Genomic DNA, 26914 nt, shown 5'->3' with positions numbered 1-26914 from the left:
TCAAATAACTTTTAATTTGATTCTGGACATTATTTTTTTTCTAAAGCCACAAACTTACATAAAATTTCTTAAATTTTTTACATCTCGCATTATCTTTCTTTGACCAATCTCACATCTAAAATATGGTCATCATGGTTCACTCCAATCAATATAATAAATGATCTTTTATCCCAACTTTAATTATTTTATAAATCTGGCTAATAAGTAATGTAAACCACTAATTACGAACGACTTAAGATTCTTCCTATATTTATTTAATCATTTTTTCCTCGTCCTGAGGCTTATTATTAAATCTGCTGCTCTTCGTCTGACTGGCACGAAAGTCTCTATGGAAGCTTTCTAAGATGAAATGGAATTCTAAGTAGTTTTTAATGAAAAACGAAAGCTTCATTTCGTGTTACTCTATCTACAAGATTTGTTTTATTGCAGTCAGTCACGTCACGGAAAAGGATAAAGTAGAGTGGAGATTATTTTTGACATTTGGAAAATAAGGGATGGATAATAAAATACATTGAAGTTTATTTTATTTGATGATTTTAATGAAACTATGCAAAATGAAAAAAATGCATTGGACGAGCTTTTGGGACATATGCGTGTCAATATTTTTTTTTGTTTTTCTAACATCTTTTTGAGGGTGCCAATTTTTAACTTCCCGTAGGGTAATTATAGTAATAGGGCCGAAATCGAGAATTGAAAATTTTTGCATTCTCTCGACGTTTGGAAGGTTTCTGAACATTTTGGCATACCTCAGAAAAAATGGATTTGTGTGTGTGTGTGTTTTGTATGTCACATTTTTTCGTCCACGTTTTCGGACGCACGGATCAACCGATTTGACTGGGTTTAAAAACATTCGATTCCTATCAATAGGGAGATGTGCTGTTCAGTTTTTGGCAAAGGCAGGTCCAGCCGTTACGGAGTTATGGAGCAAAGCGTGCAGAAAATAGAAATCGAGTTTTTGAAAGAACGATTTGTATGATCCAAAAAACATTCAGTTCGTAATAACGGGGAAAAGTGGTTATTAGTTTTTGGCAAAGGTAGACCCAGCGGTTTTCAGAGATACAGAGCTAAATGTTAAAAAATGGCAGCTTTTGAGAGAACTAAGTGTCCGATTTATTGATTCAAAGAACTTTCTGCTTGTTTCAACAAAATAATTGCTTTTTGGAAAAAAAAATTTTGTTTCTAGTTTTTTTTCTCAAAAAAATATTTTTGTAATTTTGGATTAAAAATTCAAATAATTACTCGGGCTAAGCACCAATTGCGTTTAGACTGTTTATGTATTGGATCACTTTTTCAATTTTGTGAAAAAACTATTGAAAATGTGAAAATGCCGCCAAGCTAAGCACAGTATAAGTGAAAATGTCGCACAGAATTATTTGCAATGCGCTTAGACTGTGACTATACGGAGCATATTTTAATTTTGTGTAAATTAGGCAACTATTTTTTTTTTAAATTGAATTCGAAATGAAATGACGATTGTTAATGTTTCTGGCGATAAATTGATTTATGATTTACTCAGATATAACAAGATAACAAGAATAATGAAAGTTACAGTATTTGTATAATATTTGAAAACGTTTTTAAAATTTCTCGAATATTTCATTACGGTACGGGAAGTTCTAGCAATTTGCCCTAAGGCACCATGCCATACCACTAGTTTTTTCATTCATAGTATTATGGACTTTTAAGCAATTTTGCATTAAATTCAAAATATCAGCATCATTGTACTTCCTCGGCAAAACTATTACCGCCTCCACCCCCCGCCTCCACCCCACTCTCATATGAAATTCAACTATCGATATTTGACGGATTGATTAATATATCTATTAATAATTTTCATTTCGTATTTAAATGAATAGCTCACAATGTCGTGTAGTTACTAGTTTTTTTCCCTCATTATATTACCGGTACAATGGATTCTCTGTTCATAGAAGCATATGCCTGTTTATTTTGCGCATATGTGACTGACGGAGTTTACTTTGCTCCGGCCGGCCTCTGTTTCTCTCTCTCAAACCTGGCTCATGCGCAATTTTACGCTTAGGGACTTAATATAATATCACCCGCAAACATAATAACGGGCAAAGGTAATTTTCGGATGGAAATATTATTGCATTTGCATCAAACTGACCGCGACGTATCAATGCGATTGATTAATAGTTGATGCGTGTCTAACTGGCAAATGATATTATTTAGATTCAGAAATATTTGTGATAAATTTTTACTCAACACTAAGAACGGCGTCATTAGTTGGCAATCCATCGATTGCATTTACTATTTGAGGTGTATTATTTTTTAACACTGAACGCCTTAAAAAAACCACAAGATGTCCTTTCTAATTGGGATATAGCAGCAATGTCTCAATCTTGTTTAATATAGCGTAAAGCGAGACACAAAGGTTCAATTTGTGAGCTATTTACATAACGAAATTTTGAATGAAACTTGTTGAAAAATTCATCTTATAATATTTTTAGCAAAATGTAAATTATTATAGAAATTATTCTAGAAAGCCGATGTCACTGCTGCTTTTTATCGGGCTGTCCGCGGCGTGTATCGAATCTGGAACTTCTTATTATAATACCATAGCTCTAACTACTAATTTACTGGTAAACTTAGAGATCTATATAGAATACTAAACAAATAGTTTTTTGCGGTATAATACTTTTTCCTAGTTAACATCCAGAGGGAGAATTTTATGATTTTGCGAGGAAATTCATTTTACTAAGCGGGCGTCCATTAATTATATAATATGATCTATTTGCATAATATATATAATACAATATATTGCAATTTGCAAAATTGCGCCCCCCCCTCCGTGTATTTTTAGTTATGAGAAAAAATTGTAAAATTTTGGAATTTTTTTTGTTTGGATTTTTTTTAAATTTTTTAAAACTAAATACAAGTGATATCTTGATTACCCCCTCCCTCCCTCACGTGATATTTTATGATTTTTTGTCAACCCCCCTGAAAATCTCACATGATTAATGGACATACTCCAATGTTAGGTTTTTTTGACATTACAAGTCATTATGTATCGTTTGAGACCAAATTTGGCAAAATTATGTATGTGCGTATGCGTGCCATTTTTTTTCTTTCGTTGACGTTTTCTCAAAATTGGTTTAACCAATTTCCAAAATTTAAAACTAATTAATGAAACTCGATAAGTACATCCGACCAATGAAATATTTTTGACTACGTTTAGGCCCAAAAACCTAAACGAGTTTTTTAATTTAAAAACCATTCGAAATAAATAATGTCTCATAGTTTTTTGCAAAGATCAGCTGGTTCGTTTTTATTGATGTTTTTTATAGTTTATATTTTAAACGAACATTTAAAAATATTGTAGATCTGCGAATGGTATAATTATAAAAATTCATTGAAGTTTGGATTATTGTATTGTCACAAGTTCAAAACGAGGCAATATTTTTCTTATTTTAATTCTGAGCTCGTTATAGTGTAATGGTTAATATCGTGGGCTAGCTCTAACTAGGCTCAGATTCGAATTCAACCTTGGCCACCTTGATATCAAGCAGTGTACTATCAAATTTCCACTTGTCAATCTATCACGGTCACAAATATAATCTCAAGTGAAAATCGCCTTTTTTAGTATTCACATATAAGTCTGCACATATTTAATATGTATAGTCTACAGTCTACACATAAAAAATCATAGAATCATTTAAATTTAAAAATTTAAATTTTAACTTATTATATTCAGTTTTTTTTAATTCCTCTTCGAAATGTAACAATTCAGACTTGAAAGAAACTATTATGCAGAGTAAATAGAAGCTCATTATTAAGTGAATGAATTCCTGGAAAATCTGTAATATAATTTTCACCACCAGTAAACTTCTTCCAACTTGAATTTTCTCAAAGTCAATAATATATTGCAGTTACCTTAAATCTTATCCCGCAAAGTTCAGTACTTCTTCATTTATCATCTTGTCGATCAGTTTATCTTTTCCCAGTCAATTTTTCCGGAAACACTTTTTGAAACCTTCTAGAATATTTTCATAGATCATAATAATAGACTTAAAATCCATGTCTATGATCTATAAAGATTCATGTTTGAAATTCGTAATTTTATTTGAATTTTACAAAAATGGTGACACTGTTTGTTTGATAGTAATGTCTTATTTTTTGTGCGATCTTCGCCTAAGGTTCTCTTGTGCAGGATACGTCTTTAGGTAAAATGTTTCACAAATACTTCAGAAATATATACGTATATATATATATATATATATATATATATATATATATAGTATTGTGTCAGTATTCCATTATTCCCATTGTAAATCCGTTTAATCAACGTTCACCTGGATCTTAATCCATCTCGTAGCACAATAGAAAATGAAATGTTCGTTCGTTTATAAAATCTTCATATAAGCGCCGAGATTATTATTATTCGTGTTTCGACATTTTCGCATATATTTTTCCTTTGGGAAAAGCTCTCGTTAAAACTGAGCTCGGCTCCGGCTTTTCTCCATGATAATATGAAACACGAATGACTTATTTTCTTCCTACACACAATGTACGAATCATATACATTTCAGAATAGATTTGTAAAAATCATTTGAAGGAAAGAAAGAATTTATTTTATGAGACGCTGAACATTGTCGTCATAAAAATATTAGTAAATTTTGGTATATTGTTTCCATTACTATTTTTCTCTGTATATTTTAAAATATGAATGAAGCCGCAATAAGGCAACAGCATGCCGGTTTTCCATCGATTTTCCCACTGCCTATTTAGTTTGTGGACAAAAGGAATAATTACATTGGATTCTGTTCTGCCCATTTTGCATTGTATGTAATACGGGTTTTAAACAAAGAGAATTTTTTATTTTCATCCAACGTCCAATGGATCAATGGATTTTGTAGTACGTTTGATTTAACAGTACAATATTTGCTGTCCGTGGCGGTTTTTGTCAATATCGAGTTGAGGGACAGTTTTGGATACAAAACAAATTTTATACCTTTCTAACTCGTGTTCCGGATACCCTTCTTGAACCCTTTAGTAAAGGACTCTTGAAAAACTTCAAAGATAGGAGCAAGAATATACTTATAGTTTGATTTTTTCTTCGACTATATTTTTTCATTATTTTTTCATATTTATTACATGTATTTCTGTATATTCTATAAAGTATAGTTTGTTGGAGATACATGTATTGAGTACAAACCCATTTCATTCTTACGTTATACTAGATAATAAATTACTAAAATAAACTTATTTTATGTATGCGTATTTTATTTTAACTTATATTATTAAACTTTTTTTCCACTAATAATGCATAATTATTTATTATAATTATTTGTGAAAAAAAAGAAAGGAGTTTAAAATGAGTTTTTTACCATTTTTCATAGCAAGTCAATAAAGATTTTTCGCAGAAAGTCCTCAATAGTCCAGTCATTTGGTCGTCTTGCCGGTACAGTACTCCGGGAATTCTGTAAATTGGTAATCTTATAGATTTCGAGGTGCTCTTTACGGAAATCAACTTTGCCACCTCAAATTTGAACGGCAAGTTGCCGCCATATTGAAAAAATGGCGTCAAAAAAACAGCTTTTTTAAAATATCTACTTTCTGGCTCAATCTACGATAAAAGTATCTATGTACGAATTAAACTAGAGAAAATTTCCTACAATTTCTTAAAAAACCGTTTTTTTGTAAAATTGATAGTTTGAGAGTACGGCCGCCTCAAAAACTTTGCTGCTCTCGCCGTAGTATCAAATCTGTCCATATATGACAGCACTTCGTACTTGACCACATTCTCTCTAATAATGAATATTTTCAATATTAAATTGAGCGAATAAGATCTAGAAATAAAATAATTCAAATATTTTTCTGTTTTTTTGCTGATTTTTTAACGCTTTAAGCTACTTGAAGCTATAAGGTGCTACTCAAGCTATAAGTATATTTACAGCTACTTTGCCATTGAAGTGTTAAAAAATTAGCAAAAAAAAACGAAAAATATTTGAATTAGATCGCTTAAGATCTTATTCGCTTAATTTAACATTGAAAATATTAATTATTAGAGAGAATGTGGTCAAGTTCGAAGTGCTGTCATATATGGACAGATTTGATACTACGGCGAGAGCAGCATAGACTTTGAGGCGGCCGTACTCTCAAACTATCAATTTTACAAAATAACGGTTTTCTAAGGAATTGTAGGAAATTTTCTCTAGTTTAATCCGTACATAGCTACCTTTATCGTAGATTGAGCCAGAAAGGAGATATTTTAAAAAAGCTGTTTTTTGACGCCATTTTTGCAATATGGCGGCAACTTGCCGTTCAAATTTGAGGTGGCAAAGTTGATTTTCGTAAAGAGCACCTCGAAATCTATAAGATTACCAATTTTCAGAATTCCCGGAGTACTGTACCGGCAACAGCCTTTTTTTGCACCAAATTACTGGACTACAAATACAGTTCTGATATTGTAATTTTTTTTTTCAAAAATATTCCAGAAGAGAGAAATATTTTTTTCTTTGTTTAAACAATATGTTATGTAAGAATATAAGCTTTTGGGTGGTTTTCTTTGAATATTCTTTCTTATTCGTATGTTAATTATGGTATTAAAAATAGTTATTACAAGTACAGTTGAAATGGATTTTATAAGTGCTTTTCCACTGAAATCAAAATTAATCTAAAATAGAATGTTTATTTAAAATGAAGAGTTTAATGAATTCTAGAAATTTGGCTGCTTGAATACACATAAGTTATAATTTCTAAGAAAAAAACTATTTTAGAATATTTGCAGAAACTACTTATTTTTATAACTCGAAAATTATAAAAAATATGTATAAAAAGTATAATGATAAAACAATGACAAAAAAATCTGCAAATTACAATTCTGGCAAAACTATAAATATCCATTTTTAAATTTACTATTTATTAGTTTTTTTTACTATTTTCACATAAAAGTAAAATCATTTAATTAGACTGAAAAATGATACAATAAATACGCACTGATGTTTTGAAATAAAAAATATTACTTCAGGTTATTTTGTACATATAAAATATTAACATTGCTTCATGCATATAGAAAATTTAATTTTTAAAATGCATCGCCATGGGCGAAATGTAAAAAATTGCAGTTATTTGTTTTATATAAATGTTGATTTAAATGCACAATTAATTTTTCAATACTATATTTAGATATTATATAAATAAATTTTTATGACATTCCTATAAATAGCAGTTCATTTAAAATAATTTTATTAGGCTTTTTATTTACTAAAAAAAATTCTAATCTTATATATTCTGTTATCTAAAAATAATATATAATTCTGTAATAATCTGTAATTGAAACTAAGTGTTTTACATGAATTAAAACTAGTAGGTGCTAATTTTGTACATTTTTAAAAAAATAATAAACAATTTTATATATATTAATATTTTATTTAATAAATAAACTAGCTGATAAGGATAAATGACTCGTTAATATTTAGTTTAAAAATTTGGGTCTTTGAAATATAATTTCGCTATTATGTACTAATTTTGTACATTTAAAAAAAATAAACAACTTTATATACATAATTATTTGTTTTAATAAACTAGCTGATAAGGTTAAATGACTCGTTAATATTTAGTTAATATTTTAGTTTAAAAATTTGGGCCTCTAAAATCAAGCAGGGCTCATTTTTTTCAAATTTGCCATATATTTTTAATATCAAATTCAATACTTATTTTTAATTGTCAAAATATTTTATTCGTGTCAAATTAATTCGTCAAATTAACGTTTAAAGAAGTTAAAGAAAAATATAAGCGCAAACTGGACTCACATTTGAATCCTTCTATAGTTGACGTTACTCAACCTTTTGGCATTAGGAGGTTGAAACGACAATGGCCCCTAGACTTAGTCTTAGATTAGGTCTAATATATCATACTAATTGTAAAACTGAGAAGTTCTCATTGGAGTTCTTCTTAGACATCACTCATAAATTTTGTCATTTTAGCTCATAGGAATCTTTATGTATTTCTGATTGCTAAATAAAACTGAGTTCAAAAAAAAAAAAAAAAAAAAATTAATTCGTCAAATGTCAAAGTTTAATATGAAAATTCTAATTTATTTAATATGAAAATTCTAAATTATAAGTATAATAATTTTTTAAATTAAGAACTACAAAATGCAGAAACTATGTTCTGTTTCGATTGCTTTCGGATGTGTTTTCGAAAAATACATTTTACGATGAAAGACGTCAGAAAGGTCCGTTTGATTTTTTTTTAAATGTAATTTTTAATATGTTTTTTCAAATCGAAATCATTTTAGGAACCTAACAAAAGTGAAATTAACGTTTTGTATGACGGAGGAAGACGTAAGGTAAATTAATTAATTAAATTTTTCATTAATCGAGAAATCTAATTTTTTAAATCATTGGATGAACTTTCATTATTTTTAAAAGTATTTAATTCTAGTTTTTATTATTTTTAAAATACCAATTCTAAATATTATATATTTATATATTATTAATGTTTTGTTGGATTATATTGGATTAATTTTCATTATTTCTAAGAATCCAACTATCAACTAAATTATTGCTTTATTATTAATATTTCTATAACACATTATTGATATTTCGTCGAATAAAATAATATTGCATTAATTTGATGCTTAAAATAACAATGTTGTGGTTTTGAAATTAAATTTTGCATCAAACACAAACATAAATTTATGGAAATTATTGAAATATACATTAAATGTACATCTATTATGTAAATTAATAAATTGGAGTAATAATGATTTAAATTATAAAATATTTTCTGCATACTGCTTTACCCCTAAAAAGTTTTTTATTAATGTATAAAAAATATTTATATGTTCGTTAAATAATCAAAATATTTTTTCGCACTAATTTTTTTTTATTAATAATAAAAATGTAAATATTTTAGACAATTCCAAAAAGCACTACCGGTATTGTAAGAGGAAAATCGATTATAAAGGTAATTTAAGTAAATTTTGTACTTTCATAATTATTTTTTAATTTTAAATGGAATCTTAAATAGCTATAACATTTAATTAAAAAAAAAACTTTAAAATTTATGAACTAACGTAAAACCACTATTTTTTAATATTAATTTATCATTTTACATATAGTATAAAATTTAATATTGATTATAAATTTATAAACAGCTATTAAATTATCATAAAATAAAATAATTTATCAGAGTTTCTGGTTTTATAAAAATAATGAGGCTAAATATAAAAATAATTCTATAAATTTCATTACAGACAAATTTTCATTCATTTTATAAAGAAAGAACATGAATTTTATTATTATTATTATCTTTTTTTGTAAAATATTTTTGAACAATTATTTATTGTTCGACGTAAGATTTTTTTTTCATATTTTAGGCAGATGCAAAATCACGTTCTGAATTTGAAAGGATAAACGTAAAGGTATTCCTAAACTAATTAGCCTTTTAGACTAAATGAAATCATTTCAAGAAATTTATTTTAATCAAATTAAATTTCAATACGTAACACATTAATAATAATTCATAACTCTAATAAATTAATTATCGTATGGAAATATAATTGTTCTATATTTTAGAACCGCGATGGAAGTGTAAAGCATGTACATAAAGGGATGAAAAAGGTAAAATTGCATTTTTATTCTAAAAAAAACGTGTTTCGGATTTTAATAAACATATAATAACAGGTGCATCTACATTTTCATCGTAACAAGAATAAAGAAAATTCTAAGCAAGTTGCTTTCACGGAGGAGGTAAATCGATAAAATTAATAATAGATATATAAAAACATATTTATTATAAAAAATAAAATAAAAATGTATAATATAAACACTATGACAAGAAACACTCTTTCTAGTGTCTAGTTAAAATAAAATTAAAAACTATCACTCGCAATTTATTACAAAACTCTTTCCAAGAATTTCTCAGTTGAATCGATATTATTTATAAACTTTGTAGGCGATACTTAGATATCAAAAGATTGTCATTGAACATTCTCACAATTTCTAAGTATAATAAATGCACAAATATCTACAATAAATGTATATATGTAGGCGGTATTAAAGCAATGAATAATATTTAAATGAAAACTTAAAACTTCCATTCATATCTTTAACAAGTGAGTGCAAAAATAATACTTTACAATTTATTTTAAGTTTTGCGGTGACATTTTACTTAAATAGAAAATAACGAGTGGGTAATTTATACACAATTGTACTTCATCTTTTATTAATTTTTTATGCTTACAACTAGTTAACAAAAATATTTGCTTCAAATATTAATTCTGTTTTCACAATTTGACGTGGGCTCATGTTTCTTCCTAAGTGGTCTCCGTAGTTCGTTAACGCCTCTTTGTTAATTATTCATGTAAATATTTTGAATGTAAATACAAAAAGAAGCATTTGCTTAACATAGATAGGATACCTACTATTATATATGCACTTTTGAGTAAAATACCCTCTAGGCAAAATTTGGATTACAGAATATTATTCTGCATTTTTGTTAAGAGAAATTTTGGATTTATATATTACACTAACTGATCCCGGCAAACGTTGTATTGCTAAGTAAGGTATAATCTAAACAATTTCTAGAGAATCAAAAATATTTATACTCTAAGTGTATAAGGATGTGTTGTTTGAATGCTATATACAATGAAGTATTATAAAAACAATAAACCCCATTAGTTTGTCTATATTTTGTCTGGAAGCTGTATACACTTTCTATAGAAAACTTGGTATAATCGAATTCAAGTCTTTTTTGGTCTTTCGACTTATTGATTACGTTTCAAGTTTTTCAGATTTTTTTTGGATTCTGGATTTTGTGTATAATTGTAAATAATACTACTGAGCTTATACAAAATTTTCAAATTTCTGCGAGGAGAGATAGAAAATGAATTAAGTATTTCTACTTTGACCTGTTTTTTAAAAAGTTTCAAGTAACATTTGATGAATTAAAGTAAATTTAATAAAAAATATATATGTAGAGCAGAGCGAGGCACAAAGGTCAAATTTGACTTTGAGCAAATATAAATTTTATTATAAAAATCAAACCAAATATATCACAACAAATAACAAATTTTAAACAAACAATTATCTGACTACGTTCAGTAAAACTGCCAACAACTTCATCATTGTAAAAATGTGCTTTTTTGATGTCTTTCAAAAATACGTTAAATAGATGTTTTTACACTATATGTGGGGAACGGCCAGGTGGCTAACAGGTTTAATGTCTTATTTTAATTTTAAAGGTATTTTACAAAATAATTATATTTTTAACTAATGCTAAAAATCTACCAACGGAAGAAAATATTTTTATTATGGATTTTAAAACATTACCGTTTATCTCCCGATAGCAAAGTCATGAAAATCAAGGTTATAGCTGGTTATACATCTTTTTCCCCCTACTTTCAAATATTGCTGTTAAACAATGCTTAACTTTACTGGTTTTTGACACATTGGTGGTGGACCTTTTTAACCCCGAACCTTCATATATTACTATCTATTCTTCGATAAATTCTGGGAAATTATAACTGGGAAAATGTTATTCAACAAAATGTCCCTTTGATCGATACCAAATTTAGGTTCTGAATTTAAATATCATAAATAAAAAATAATATAACCTAGAAATTGTTTTATAAATACCAATGAGTATATAATTATACAAATGAGATCTTTCAGGGCACCGTGTTTGAGAAAAATATGCCAAAAGGTGCATTTTCATATTAACATTTCAAAAAAGTTGATATTTTTTAAGTTTTTAGTAACACTTGCGATACGTTTAATAATGTTTTTGTGTATAAATAAAACTACGAACAAAACTACTTACTGCAATTTAATCATAATTAAATAATATTCACGTAAAACATCCTTTTAAACGTTTTTGAACAGAATCTGTCAAAAACGTTTGACATTTGACGTATTAGCCACCGTCCATTGTTTTATTCAAATTACGCTTCTACAAAAATTTTCAAATTAAAAATGTAAAGTTTCTACGCGATTTTGAAATAATATGTCACCTTTCCGACAACCTACTGTTTAGCACGAATTTTTCAAGACTAAGGCTGGCCAAATCAGTTTATCCGTTTTCGACTTTTAACGGATCATTTTATCGAGCTCCAATTTTATATATAAGATAAATTATATATTCTGGTCCCCAATTCCTCTCACATTAATATGTTCACTCCGTTACATTTCATTTCGTTCGAAATATCTATTTATATGATAATTTATTCCACGCAAGGATCACACAAGCGCTCAAAAATATGACATATAAATATGTCATGTACCTTCTACATGTTTAGTAATTAGAATGTCGGCTGCAGAGAGAGAGTAAAATATAAAATAACAGACAAAAAATGTAGAAAATATCTCCACATCATAACAATTTTTCTTATAATATAAATCGCATAATTTTTCAAATGCAAAAATAAATTTCATCTATCCTCTATCCCTTAGGAGCAAGCCCGTCCCGGTGGCGGTAACACGCTCAACCATCAATCCAACCAACAACAAGACTTAATTTTAACCCCGGAAGAGGAATCTCAACCGACGACCCCGGTCGTGGTTCAGCTCATAGGTTCGGGACCCACGCAGCTAAGGGCGCCCGGGTCGAGGCGCCGAGGAGCGATTTCGGCTGAGCCCGTCACCGAGGAAGACGCCACGAACTATGTCAAGAAGGTCGTTCCGAAGGATTATAAAACGATGGCGGCCCTGGCGAAGGCGATAGATCGGCATGTGCTGTTTTCGCATTTGGACGACAATGAAAGGTAGTAAGGGTCGTATTTGAAATAGTTGTGAATAGTTTGTACCAATTACTAGTATCTACTTATAATTTTATTTTTTTTTGATATCTAATATTTTATACTTTTCAGATCTGATATTTTTGACGCCATGTTTCCAGTAGTATGCCAACCAGGCGAGTCTATAATTCAACAAGGAGACGAAGGTGATAACTTTTACGTTGTTGACGAAGGAGAAGTCGAGGTAACTTTCAATTTAATTTCGAAATGTGTAAGAATTGACTTAGTTAATCGAAATTAAAATTTATATATTTAGATAAAATTTTCAATTCTTCATTTCAAAAATAAAGTTATAGCTTATAATTAAATCTACACATCGCGATTTCGAATATAATTTTCTCGAACACATTTAAATTGACTGTAATCATATTAAGTCACACTAGATGCGCCAATCTAGAAAAGAGTCATTTATGGAAATTTAAAAAAACAAAAAAACTAGTGAATCCATCTATTTGAAATTTTGGGGATATGTTTATACATGTTTCGAGAATACACAGTAAAATTTTTGAAATAAAATATTAAATATTTTTGAAACGACATGCAATCTCCGCCGGCGCCAAACAAAGTCCTCCACTTTTTGCAGCCTTTTCCGTTTATAAAACATAATAAAAAAAATCTCGTTAAACTAGATAATATTGTCTGTACAATGACTTACGATAAAAAAAAATACAAAAATTGACAATATGGCGGCGTTTTTAAAAAGATAGTCGAATTTTACCCAAAATTTTGGTCGTTTTTGACCTGCCAAAATTCGATTTTTGATCAGATCAAAAAATCGATAGGTCATTGTATGGAGAAATATATATATAGGACATATAAAAAAGATTCGATAGCGATCGGATGATTTATTTTTGAGTAATCACTGCAGCAAATTCGGAAAATGCTTTTTCGAGAAAAACACGTTTAAAGATAAAATTATTCTATATACTACATATACTCTTTCAAATGGCTGTAACTCAAAAACTATCTAAGGTATCGATTTAAACTTTTAGTATGTTAATTTGACAAATTCAAAATTCGATTTTTTGAAAATTTCACACTAAGTGTGCCCCTTAACTATATTGCACAGACATGTGTTTGTATGCCCTAAAATTGTAGCTTATTATTTTAAATTTGAATGAAATAATAATGTTCGACTCATCACATCACAAAAGCAACTTTTGACATAAATTTTGACTATATTTTCTCAAACTTGAATGAATTTTAACTTTAAACTATTTGTCGTAGGACCTTAAAATTTTAGTATGTTTTATAAGATCATGATATCTATTGCCAAAAAAAGTTCATAAAAATCGGCACATAAATTTTTGAACAGATTCTTTCAAGAAAACGGCTCTATAGATTTTTATCTAATACTAATTAGTATCATTCCCAAACAAAATCTTTCGAAAAGTTTTTGATTTTTTAAAATCGATTCAATACAAATATAAATACAAATATAAATATAAATATAAATGCAAATATAAATGCGAATACAAATGCAAATACAAATATAAATGCGAATACAAATACAAATACAAATACAAAATATAAATATAAATATAAAATGAAAGTTCTAATTTTAACAAACGCCAAAAAAACGATACTAATTTTCCCAAACTTTGACGAATTTTTAAAATTAAAAGTATGATCTGCAAGGTATGGTATATAATACTGTCAAAAACAAATTCATAAGCATCGTCGAAAAATTTTTTTAACCAATATCGTTCTAACGGTTTTTAAATTTTCAAAATCGATTCAGTATTGAGAGCTACAACAACACTTTTCTGCTATTTACAAAGAAACGGCTTGCCTGATCGTCGCACAAAATTGATAAACGCTAGTCCTCATCGAGATACATCGAATAGCTTTTAAATTTTTGAAATCGGTACAGCCGTTTTTTGAGAAAACGTCGATTTACGGCAAAAAATCTGTTCACATACACACCCACATTCATACCTACTTTTTTCAAATTTGGTCTCATTCGATTCAGAATGACTTGGAACGTCGGAAAAACATAAAATTAGCAAATCGGATTTTTTTATGAAAACAAACTTCGGCAAGTTAATGAATGATTGTTACAGCTATAATTTAATAATAAACATTTTTCATTCAAAGTGCGTACGTAAATATTTTTCGACTTGAAATTCCTCCAAGACAAAGAACACTAATTGTTTTTCGACGAAGGCGGGGTCTTCTAACAATGATATTTTATTTGTTAATTGTACCAATTGTTGAATGGCTCTAATTTTGAATGAAGATTTGAATTTGACTCTTGCATTGTTTTACTAATTCCATTGTTACACATATGGAGTCATAATACTTGCAAATATTATCAACACCGTAGTAAAATAACAAGCATGATTATTTGGTATTTTTGAATTGTTTTTGTTACAAGTTATCTAATTCTTTTTTTTTAGATTTATGTAAACAACCAGTTAGTGACTACAATAGGCGGCGGGGGCAGTTTCGGCGAATTGGCTCTTATTTTTGGAACCAGACGTGCCGCCACTGCCCGGGCCAAAACCAAAGTCAAATTATGGGGAATCGATCGGGATTCCTACAGAAGAATTCTCATGGGTTCTACGATCAGAAAACGCAAGATGTACGAAGCCTTCTTGTCCAGGGTCAGCATACTCGGTAAGATAAATCATGAGATAAAAAACCTGTACCTTCATACATGAAACTAGTGGTGTATGGCATCGTGCCTTAAGGCAAATTGCTGGAACTTCCCGTACCGTAATTCGAGAAGTTTTAAACGTTTTCAAATATATTATTACAAATACTGTAACTTTCATTATTTTTGCTACCTTGTTATATCTGAACAAATCATAAATCAATTCATCTCCAGAACATTAACAATCGTCATTTCATTTCGAATTCAATTTCAAAAGAATTGAAAGTTGTCTAATTAATTGCAAACAATTCTGTGCGACATTTTCACTTACACTGTGCTTAGCTTGGCAGAATTTTCACATTTTTCAATAGTTTTCACAAAATTGTAAAAGTGCGCAGTCTAAACGCACTTGGATAAACATTTGTACCAGAGTGGCGCTTAGACTGTGCTTAGCCTGGGTAATTTTTTGAATTTTTACTCCAAAATTACAAAAATATTTTATGGGAAATAAAAAAAGATGTAACAGTTTTTTATCCTCAAAAGTCATTGTTTTGTCAATACAATTAATATTTTTGCCAACTTTGCCAATTTTTTTATTTCATTTGATCGAGTTTTTTTGCCAATTTAAGAAGATTTTTTCACAAAAACGATTAATTCGAAAATTTCTAAAATTAATTAATAAAACTTAAACATTTTTTAAATTGATTAGTAATAAATTAATTCATTTTTTGATTATGATATGATTTTAATTTTAATTTTTCTAATTAGTTTCTATGATAAAAGTGATAATTGCCCAATCATTTTAAATATAAAATTAATTAAATTAATCAAATTTAAATGGTTAAACTCAATTCGTATGCAGTCAGACATTATTTTACTAATTTTGTTTAATTAATTTTTATTTAATTTTAAATTAAATTTTAGTAAAATAAAGTAATGTAAACAAATTAAAAATTGAACAAATAACAAATATTTTAACTATCATATATTTTACTTGAACAATTCTGAGTAGTATAATACATTTTTATATTTATAATTTTATTTAACTAGAAAATAATATACGCGTAAAATAGTTTTACCAATAAAAGTAGATTTTTATTACAAAGTTGGCCTTGTAATAAAAATCGTGTTTAGTCTGGGTAATTTTTTAAATTTTTACTCCAAAATTATAAAAATATTGTATGGAAAATAAAAAAAGATGTAATAATTTTTTATCCTCAAAAGCAATTCTTTTGTCAATACAAGCAGAAAGTTTTTTAGATCATTCAAATCGGACACTTAGTTCACTCTAAAATTGCCATTTTTTGCACATTTAGCTCTGTATCTCCGTAACGGCTGGACATGCCTTTGCCAAAAACTAAACACCTCTTTTCGCAATCATTACAAATTAAATGTTTATTAAATCAATCAAATCCGATACTCCGTTCTTCTAAAAACTCGATTTGTATTTTCTGCACTCTTTGCTCCGTATCTCCGTAACGGCTGGACATGCCTTTGCCAAAAACTAATGAGCACATCTCCCTATCAATAGGAATGGTAAATGAATCATTCGAATCGGTTGATCCGTGCACCCGAAAAGGGGGACGAAAAATTGTATCCATACATACACACACACACATCCATTTTTTCTGAGGTATGCCAAAATGTTCAGAAACCTTCAGAAGGTCAAGAAATTACTATAACTACCCATGGCAGTATGTTTTTAATAGCTCTTTTCATATTTATATAAGTTAATTGAAACAAATATATATATGCAAACAATATTATATTATGATAGTATAATGATATTCCCAGAATAGGTGTATACAATTTGTATCTTTGTGTAAAAATCAATGTATGTATTTAAGTCAAATAAAGCAAAATTTCAAATTAAAAAAAAATAATTACTATAACTACCCTACGTGAAGTTAAAAATATTTATTATCATGTATCATTAACTTCCCGTAGGGCAAGTTATAGTAATCGCAAAAAAATCGAAAATGAAGATTTTTATATATCTTTACGTTTCAGAGGTTTCTGAACATTTTGGCATATCTTAAAAAAAATGGATGTATGTGTGTGTGTGTGTGTATGTGTGTGTATGTGCGGATACAAATTTTCGTCGACGATTTCGGGAACACGGATCAACCGATTTGAATAATTCAAAAAACATTCGATTCGTATTGATAAGGAGACGTGCTGATTAGTTTTTGGCGAAGGCAGGTCTAGCCGTTCCGAAGATACGGGGCAAAAAGTGCCGAAAACGGTAACTCAGTTTCTAAGAGTACGGAGCGTCCGATTTTAATAATTCAAAAATCATTTTACTTGTATTGACTAAATGAAGAACTGTTCAAATTTTTTGAAAGGCAGGTCCAACGACTTTGGAGATATAGAGGAAAAAGTAAAAAAATGAGCCATCTGGCGGTCAAAAATGAACATTAGATATATGCACATCAAATTATCAGATATTTTATAGAGATTTTAACAATAAGTATAAATTTTGTTTACATTCCTATGGGTTCCGTACCAATGTTCACGCGTTAGACGGCGACGCGGCGCTAACGCGCTTTGATATTTCGTCTTTATGCAGTTAAAACAGTACGATTGCTTTGAAAAAAAGTTCAAAATATCCAAAATATTTCAAAATAAATGATTTAAGATAGAATGATTTATTATGGTTCGAAATTCTATTAAAAGTTCCGAATCATTGATCAACTTTTATTGATTATTATTATCGATTATTTTTAATGACTCGAATTTAGAATTGCGGTACGGGAAGTTCCAGCAATTTGCCTTAAGGCACGATGCCCTAATTGCCTTAAGACAGAATTCCACTTACAGCTAGTTATTACCATGTATCCTTTACCCTTTTCCCTCAGAATCTCTCGACAAATGGGAGCGCCTAACCATCGCCGACGCCCTAGAGCCGGTTACCTTCGAGGCGGGCGCGACTATAGTGAAACAGGGCGATCCTGGTGAAGATTTTTTCATAATCGTCGAAGGGACTGCTAAGGTGTTACAGAAACGTGTCGATAGTGATACACCAGTCGAGGTTGGCAGATTGGGACCCAGTGATTATTTCGGGGAAATTGCTTTGTTACTGGACAGGCCAAGGGCTGCTACTGTAGTCGCTTGCGGGCCTCTTAAGTGCGTGCGGCTGGACCGAGCAAGGTAAGGGATGGTAATAGAAATATTTATATATATATATATATATATATATATATATATATATGTATAAATATATATACCAGCAAACCCCGGCTTTTATTGAAATCCACCTGATAAAAATTTGAATATGTTTGATAACCAATATTTCAACATTTTTTTAAAAAATATCAATCCAAAAATAAATAAAATCCGTAATGAAATTTGAATTTAATAGTTTAATACTCTGGATTATAATGTTTTTTAAACTAATAGTATTTTTTAAAGGATTTATTAAAGTTTTGAATGAAACACAGCATTTCAAAATTTATTATAAATAACTAAGTTATTTTTTTTTTTTTTAATTACTATATTTTTTACAATTGCTTAACATCTAGTAACAATAATGAACAATTATATAAATTTAATAAAAAGAGCACAAAATAAAGAATAGAATTCGCAATAAAATGATATCCGTAGTATGTTGATTTAATATAAAATAAAAGCAAATAATAATACAAATAAAATTAATAAATAAACTAAATAAAATTTCTGAATAATAAAAATAATACTAGAAAAACAATAAAGTTGAATAAAAACAATCATAAATGGAGTCGTAGTCGTAGAAAAACACATATTTTAACTCTTACATTTTTTTTTTTTTAATTTAACATAATAATCAAGCATTTTCAATTTGGTTTGAAAATAAATTGAAATTGTTTTGAAAGAGAATTTTATTTGTGTTAAGACAATTACGAAGGACTTTTATAAAAATATTAAATAGAAAATGTTAAAATATGTGGCATTCAATGTGATAAACTTCATAAATGAGCAAATATATAATGTGATATATATATATATATATATATATATATATATATATATATAAATATTAGGGTGGTCCTTATATGGACATTTTCGAATTCCCTTGCTCCTAAGGGCTCAAATGGTTCCAAATTGATAAAAAACAATTTTCTTAAAGTTTTAGCTTTTAATATTATCTTTTAGATAGAGCGCAATTCAATCAAAGTTTTGCATGGAAAATTTTTCAAAAATTTTGCAGAGCGTCGAATTTTCAATAAAAAATGACTAGAATTTTCACTTATTTTATATGTCGCTAAGTTATACCTAAAAAAATTTTTCTAATTTTCAAAATTATTTTTCATGCTATTTCCATACGAAGTTTTATTGAATTGCGCACTATCTAAAAGTTAATATTAAGAGCTAAAACCTTCATAGAATTGTTTTTGAAGTAAAACTTCTTTAGGCGCGATATGGGTGTAAAAATTTTTAGGCGCGACACGGGTGTAAATCCGTACAAATGCAACGAAAATGCCAACGTGTAGTTGAACACTACGACGCCGTAAGCGCTGATGTCGCGAGTATCCACTCATATCGCGTCATGTCATGCGTAAGTCGAGCGCTAAACCCTATATGAACTTGCATTAATTGAATCACGTTTTTTATGTTATGTCCTCATGGAATAAGACTTTTCTTAGAGAATAAATGTGCCATGGAATATAATAAATTTATATTGAATCTCGTTGAAGACAAAATAATATCTACTGCCACGGATATTTATGTAGGTTGCCATGCGACAGATCAACAATCATACATTCGTCAGCAGTTTCACAAAAATCGGTTATTGATACCGGGGCTTTGCCGTATGAAATAATTTTAGTTCTGAATAAATTTTACATAATAACAACTAATAGTGATGTAAGTGATGGCTTAGCTAATGGTTGTGTGGGAAAATTAGTGTACATAGAACGTGGCGATAATGATGAACTTCTACGTTTATGGTTTGAATTTCCCGGTAAGATAGGTAACAAAATTAGGAAGAAAGCTTCACATCATATTCAAACTCTTAATATCAGTAGGACAGCTGTGCCGATGCTCAGGAGATCTTATTATTATTGATGTTATATGATTATTAAAAGATGATTTTTAAAATTCAAATATGATGCTTTTTTATTTTTATCTTAATTGCCTACTCATACAATATTAAAAGTTTTACTTCAATCGCGTGTGATCCTTACGCGCACTCTTTTTTTATCAATTTGGAACCATTTGAACCCTTGGGAGCAAGGAAATTCTAAAATGTCCATATTAAGGACCACCCTAATAAATACGAATATTTTTTTTATTATTATTGTGTGTAATTTGCAAATAATGCATTATTCTAGGTGTGAATATATCTATATCTTATTATAGATATGAATGTGTCCATCAATTCAAATGTTGATATTTCTAAATCTTTATTTTATATTTATTAATTACTTTAAGGTATTTTTAATGTTTTTTTCTAAATGCGTTATTATTTATAGGTATAGAAGAATTTTAGCAAAAAATCGTAGATTGAAATCTGAGAAAAAAGCGTTGATGTATTGATGTATTATGTTAAATGTTGAATGTTGTTGTTAATAATAATAAACTTGTATGATTTGTGTTTTGAATGATTGAGTTTGATATATATATATATATATATATATATTGAATGGTAGAGTCTTGGATTTGTGTATATTTTGTAGAGTTTCGAACAAGAATCCAAAAATAATACAAAATAAAAAACAAGAAAAGTTTTTAAAAAAACAATTTCTTTATTTAATTATTTGTTTATTGTCGACGTTTCGGAACTAGGTACGTTCCATCTTCAGGACATCTGTCAAGAAACATGATCTTGATGAGATTTTTGCAAACAATATGTTTAGGAAAAGAAAATAGATTTTTCTTAAATAATGAATTAAATTGTAAAAAATATAATAATGTACAGAAATATGATAATATGTTCAAAATAAAAATGATAAAAATAAATGAGTGGATTATCAAAACAGGATATTAAACATAATAGAAAATTTTTTTGAAAGTTATGGAAATTTTTTAAGAAAAGGTTAATGACAAAGTTGAATTAATTACCTGTATGTTTGAATATTTGTTAGCACTTTTTCACTAAACAAGCTTTTTTAACAAAAATGATTTTGTGAGTTAATTTTCCACCGAATAATTAGATTTTGTAAATCAAAATTACTAAAAAACTTTTCTTGTTTTTTATTTTGTATTATTTTTGGATTCTTGTTCGAAACTCTACAAAATATATATATATATATATATATATATTTATTTATTAATTTATAAAAAAAATCTACACAGTTCACAGACATCCAAACATTTATTAAAAATAAAACTAAGAATAAAACTTTATACAATTTGTCAGCATGTTTTTTATATTTTTAATTTATATTTAGTGTTCATGTTTATCACGTTATATTTTGATTTTAATTTGATTTTTCAAATCATTTTTTTTTTTCACAAATTAATCAAGTTTTTTGTTTGTCGTGTAATGTTTTTTTTTCATTTTAATTATATTTTTGTGCATTTTATGCACTATAAAAATGAATCAAATTCAATTGTTTTAGCGTAACGTCTAATTTTTTAAATAAGCAAATAATAAACGTTTATAAATAAATAATCAGAATGTTTGCATTAATGAAAATAATTTTATATATAAAAAATTACGAAAGTGACCAAATTATTTGATATTTGCTCAAGCTTTAAATTTAGTTTATCAACTTCTTTTTTTTAATTAGGCAAATTTAACAAATGTAACAAACATTTTAGATAAAAGTAGTATTTTCATTAAAAAAAGTGACTAAATTATTTGTTCATAATTCCAAAATACTTATAGAAATTTAATTTTTTTTAGCTTATTATTATTAAGAACTGAAATTCATTTTTTGCCTTCTACCTATATCTAATTTTTTAAATAAATAAATATATACGCATATTGTACACATTATTTTTACAAGGAAATTTAGATTTTATATAAAAACTAACTAAATTGTTTAATGATAATTGCTCATGAAATTAAGAATTAAAAAAAAATTAAGAATTTTTATAAAAAAACAATATTATAAAGTAAAATTTATTCATTAGAAACAAATCTGTATTTTAAAATAATTAAATATGTATATATACCAAAAAAAATTTGGTAATAATTGCAAAATCAATTAACGTTTTTTTTTTAATTTATCAACATCAAATTCATCAAAGAATTAATTTTATCTATCTTTTTTAAATAAATAAATATTAATTAATTGATTTAAATAAATAAGTATGCGTTTGAGTCTATAGAATGGTTTTACAAATGGAACTGATATTTTCATAACAAAGTGACGAAATTATTTATATATTAATTAAAATAAATACAATTATATATTCATTGTTGCTGCAAATAATAACAATGTTGAAGTAAAAATTTAAAGAGCAAATTTTTTATAAATGTTGATAAAAATATGGGCATGAAAATATGTATTTTTTAATAATTTTTCGAATATATGCAAGTAGTCATTTAATGAATTTACTAGTAATTCACTAATAATAAATAAGATTATACTAGCCAAAATATTATGGAAATTTGTAATTCAAGAGTGTGATATGGATTGGAAACGCATTGTGAGAATTAGTTGGCGAACACATTGAGAAATTGATGAACACAAAGCAACTTTTACATAAGGTTTAATATTATTATTGCAATTTTTAATTGTTTTATTGCTGTTTCAGATTCGAAAGAGTTTTGGGTCCCTGCGCCGATATTCTCAAGCGAAATATAACCCAGTACAACAGCTTCGTTTCGCTATCGGTATAATAAATTTTCAAAAAAATTTATTATATTTATAATTAATGTACCTACATCATTTCAATTTGTGGTAAAAATGCGATAATTAATATTTTAATATGTTAATACATAAATGTACCAGTGTAATCGGAGAAATGGGAGATGGACACTTCGAGGATTCTTACGTGATGTAATTCATGACTTCCATTGTAACCTTTATATATATATATATATATAATATATATATATAAATTTATTTATATATATATATATATATATTATATATATTATATATACATATAAATTTATATATATATATATATATACATACATAAATTCTCTTTATTATATTTATTTTTTACCCAAATTTCATATGGGTAATTTCAGTCTAAACATTTTACCTAAATCTTTGATTGAAAAATTGATGTACTATAAAATTAATGAAATATTTATAATGTGTGTATAAAATGAATTTCTATGTATATAATTTTATAGTACATCAATATTATATTTATATATATATATATATATATATATATAATATATTACAATTTTATTTACTATTTTTATTATTATACCAGTGAAACATGAAAAAATAGCAACCTACTGATTTTTTGAGGAAAAATTGTACTGAATTTTGAATATGACTGATGTAGTATGTAGATATTGCAATACAAAATATCGTATCCATTTTATGATGCTATAAAAAACTATAGTGCAAAAAAATTAGCTATAATACACAGAATAATATAGTAATACTATTTGTTTAAAATATTTGTTGTAAAACCATGAAAAATCAAAGTTTTTCATCACGAAAAATTGTTATAAATATATAAATTGATTTATATATACATATATATATATATATATATATATATATATTTATAACAAATATAAATATAAATATCACAATTATTCTGTGTATTACAGCAAAGTTTTACTAATTTGTAAATTATTTTTTGCGGATTTTTATTTGGTAAAGAGTCAAATAAGTTTTACGTTTTTGTGTATAAATATATTTTAATATTTATAATATTTTTTCTAATGTATTAAAATAGCTTTTGAAGCATCTTGCGTAATAGAATCGAACAAATTTATTATACTTGAAAATTATATAATATTTAAGTATAAAATTATATAAGGTTGTCAAATATCTCCCTTCCGCCTTTTTGTATTATAAACCAAGAGCAAAAAAGCGGAAGGTAGATATTTGACAACCTAATATTTAACCGAATTATTACTATTTTATTATTTTAGATACTTATTTAACAATTTTATTTAAATAAACTGTTCATTTCTTTTTTTTTGCTTTTTATCAGAAATTAAGTAATTAATTCCAATGGTTATTTTTTTAAACAAATTTATAAATTATGTGACTGTTAAATTTTTTTTATTTTGCTTACAAGTGTTTTTACACAAAAAATACATAAATTACAAATTCGTAAAATTATAAAAAATTTGTTCGATTTCTATTTTTTTTTAATTCGCAAAAATTATTTTACATATTAGTAAATCCTAGACATTTAGATGTTAGAATTTATTATTTAAGTAAAAATACAAGTTTTACTGGTATTTTTAATTTACCATAAATCACATTTTCCATAATTTCATGAATTTAGCATGTTTCTAATTAGCAATTTCTTTAAAATTAGAAAAGCATTTTAGAAAATTCAGTATTTTTGCCAAAAAAAAAATACGAATACATTAATTAGGCTGATAAAATTCATATTGAAAATTCTTTTCATATATAAAATTATTCATCTATGTTTCGTCGCATGTATTTTACTTAAAATTCGGATGAAGAAATTTTAAATGTTGTCTTCTTTGTTATAATTTATTATTGTATATTGTTGAAATTAATTGTACCACATCGTATACAGTCGGTCAACCCTCCTATAACGCGCTGATATAAAATTTAAATACTTTGTGTGTGTAAATTTTTTTTTTAAATATAGTCACTCGGCTAATATTAATGAACACGCTTTATAATTAATATTAGCAGGAAAAATTAGTTGTAATAAATATTGCAAGATGTTTATTTTGTACGTTTCGATACTCAATGCGTGCCATCATTCGGTAGGTCGAACCTGAAAGAAAATATATGAAAATTGAAAAAGATATGATAAAAAATATAAATTATAAATTATATATATATATATATATATATATATATTTAATTCAAGAGTTTATATAAGGATATGATAATAAAATTGACATTTTCTAACTAATTTTAAAGGTGATTTTTTTAGAAATCCATCGAAATTAGTTTAAATTAATAATATTAATGATTTTTTGACATTGTAACGTTTTTGAAATAATTCGCAGTCAAAAAAATACTTTATTGATTATACGTTTCGACGCCTTATGTGTGTCATCATTCAAACCAGGACGAAAACAAAAACTTGAAACACTAATAATAATTTTAAAAAAACTTTGACAAGAAAAAACAACACGTAACTAATATTTAAATAAAAAAAAACTAAGTTCAGATTCGGATTTTGGTTTGTTTGGCTGACTGATGACACACATGTAGTGTCGAAACGTATGATAAATGAAGAATATTTTTTAAACTTTTTTTTAATTTATCGAATGGGCAGCAAATTATTTCAAATATTTATATATATATATATATATATATATATATATATATATATAAAGATAAAATAGTCGATATTAAAACCTTTCACGACAATTTCTAGTTACTAGAGTCATTCATGGGTGTGCGGAAGAATCTTATGGGTTTTTGAACGAAAACAGCGCTATAGGAGTACCGCGTTATATGAGGGTTACCTAAATTAATTGATTGTGTAGCCAAAATAATTTTGAACGTATTTGGAGATGTTCCGACTTTTGGCACTTAAAAGTGCTTTTTAAATACTGTTTTTTAAGCTTCATGAATATATATATATATATATATATATATATATATATATATTTATATATATATATTATATATATATATATGTGTGTCTTTTCTATTTGTGGTACAATTTTAATTATTTACTATAAAATATATATTAACGCGTTCGTTGCCAAACGAGTTGTCTCGTAGACCAAAGATTTTGTTTAGAGGAATATTTTGCTCTTTCTGCTCATTAATTGATCAAAATTCAATTATCTATTTATGGTTTTATTGCTAGAGCATTCGGCAGCCAATGTGTTAATATTATTTCTCCTTAAATATATTATTATGTTAGTAAAGTGGCTGCGCCATTGATATAATTAATCACAAACAAAAATCGAAATAAATTCAGAAACAGGAACAATAGGATCGGTTAGGACAGATATTTCTATTCAAAAAAATACTTTTTACTTAAATAACAGGAGGTAAAATTAACTAAGTTTATTTGTTATGTAATTACAGAATCAAATTGAATGTATATTATTTACTGTTCGTTTTTGAAAAGATTTGGAAGTGTAAAGTGTGTATCAACGAATATTTGTTTATTTTTTGTCCAATCAAAATCTGTTTATACCGTTCCATTTAATGTAATATATTGTGATTATAATAAATAGTAACCCTGGTTGGTAAAAACATAGTTTTCTTTAAAGTTGGTCAAAAAACTAGCTGTAAATGACTTTTTGCCTTAGTCAAAGGCCTTAAAGTTGCTTGAACTTTAAGAATCAAAATTTGGCTATTTAGAAAAAAAAATTAACAATTATAAATAAATACTCATACGATAATATAGTATATAAATTATGTTGTATATATTAATTGAAATATCGAATTTTTTAAATATTATTTATTCCAGTAGGGTAAGTTATAGTAATCGCGAAAAAATCGAAAATTAAAATTTCTATATATTTATATTTATATTAT

The 26914-nt window shown here is 26.9% G+C and overlaps 1 protein-coding gene across 3 annotated transcripts in view; it reads left to right on the top strand.

The window, feature by feature from the left end:
* The window catches only part of LOC113372996 (cAMP-dependent protein kinase type I regulatory subunit), a 65842-nt gene extending 42594 nt beyond the window's left edge, over positions 1-23248 (top strand). For 2 of the 3 annotated variants that reach the window (XM_026613335.1, XM_026613337.1), the window contains exons 2-6: positions 12417-12727; positions 12833-12944; positions 15160-15379; positions 18215-18506; positions 23040-23248. In XM_026613335.1, the coding sequence (XP_026469120.1) occupies positions 12417-12727; positions 12833-12944; positions 15160-15379; positions 18215-18506; positions 23040-23124 (1020 nt within the window). In that variant the 3' untranslated portion in view covers positions 23125-23248. The remainder of the gene's footprint in view (positions 1-12416; positions 12728-12832; positions 12945-15159; positions 15380-18214; positions 18507-23039) is intronic. The other variant, XM_026613336.1, reaches the window with a different exon arrangement.
* The last annotated feature ends 3666 nt before the right edge of the window (positions 23249-26914 follow it).

The sequence above is a fragment of the Ctenocephalides felis genome, unplaced genomic scaffold (assembly GCF_003426905.1).
Source record: "Ctenocephalides felis isolate EL2017-DRISC unplaced genomic scaffold, ASM342690v1 CF-g0.4_SCAFFOLD_01604, whole genome shotgun sequence".
Classification (NCBI taxonomy): Eukaryota; Metazoa; Arthropoda; class Insecta; order Siphonaptera; family Pulicidae; genus Ctenocephalides; species Ctenocephalides felis.
This window is presented reverse-complemented; position numbering and strand designations above follow the sequence as displayed.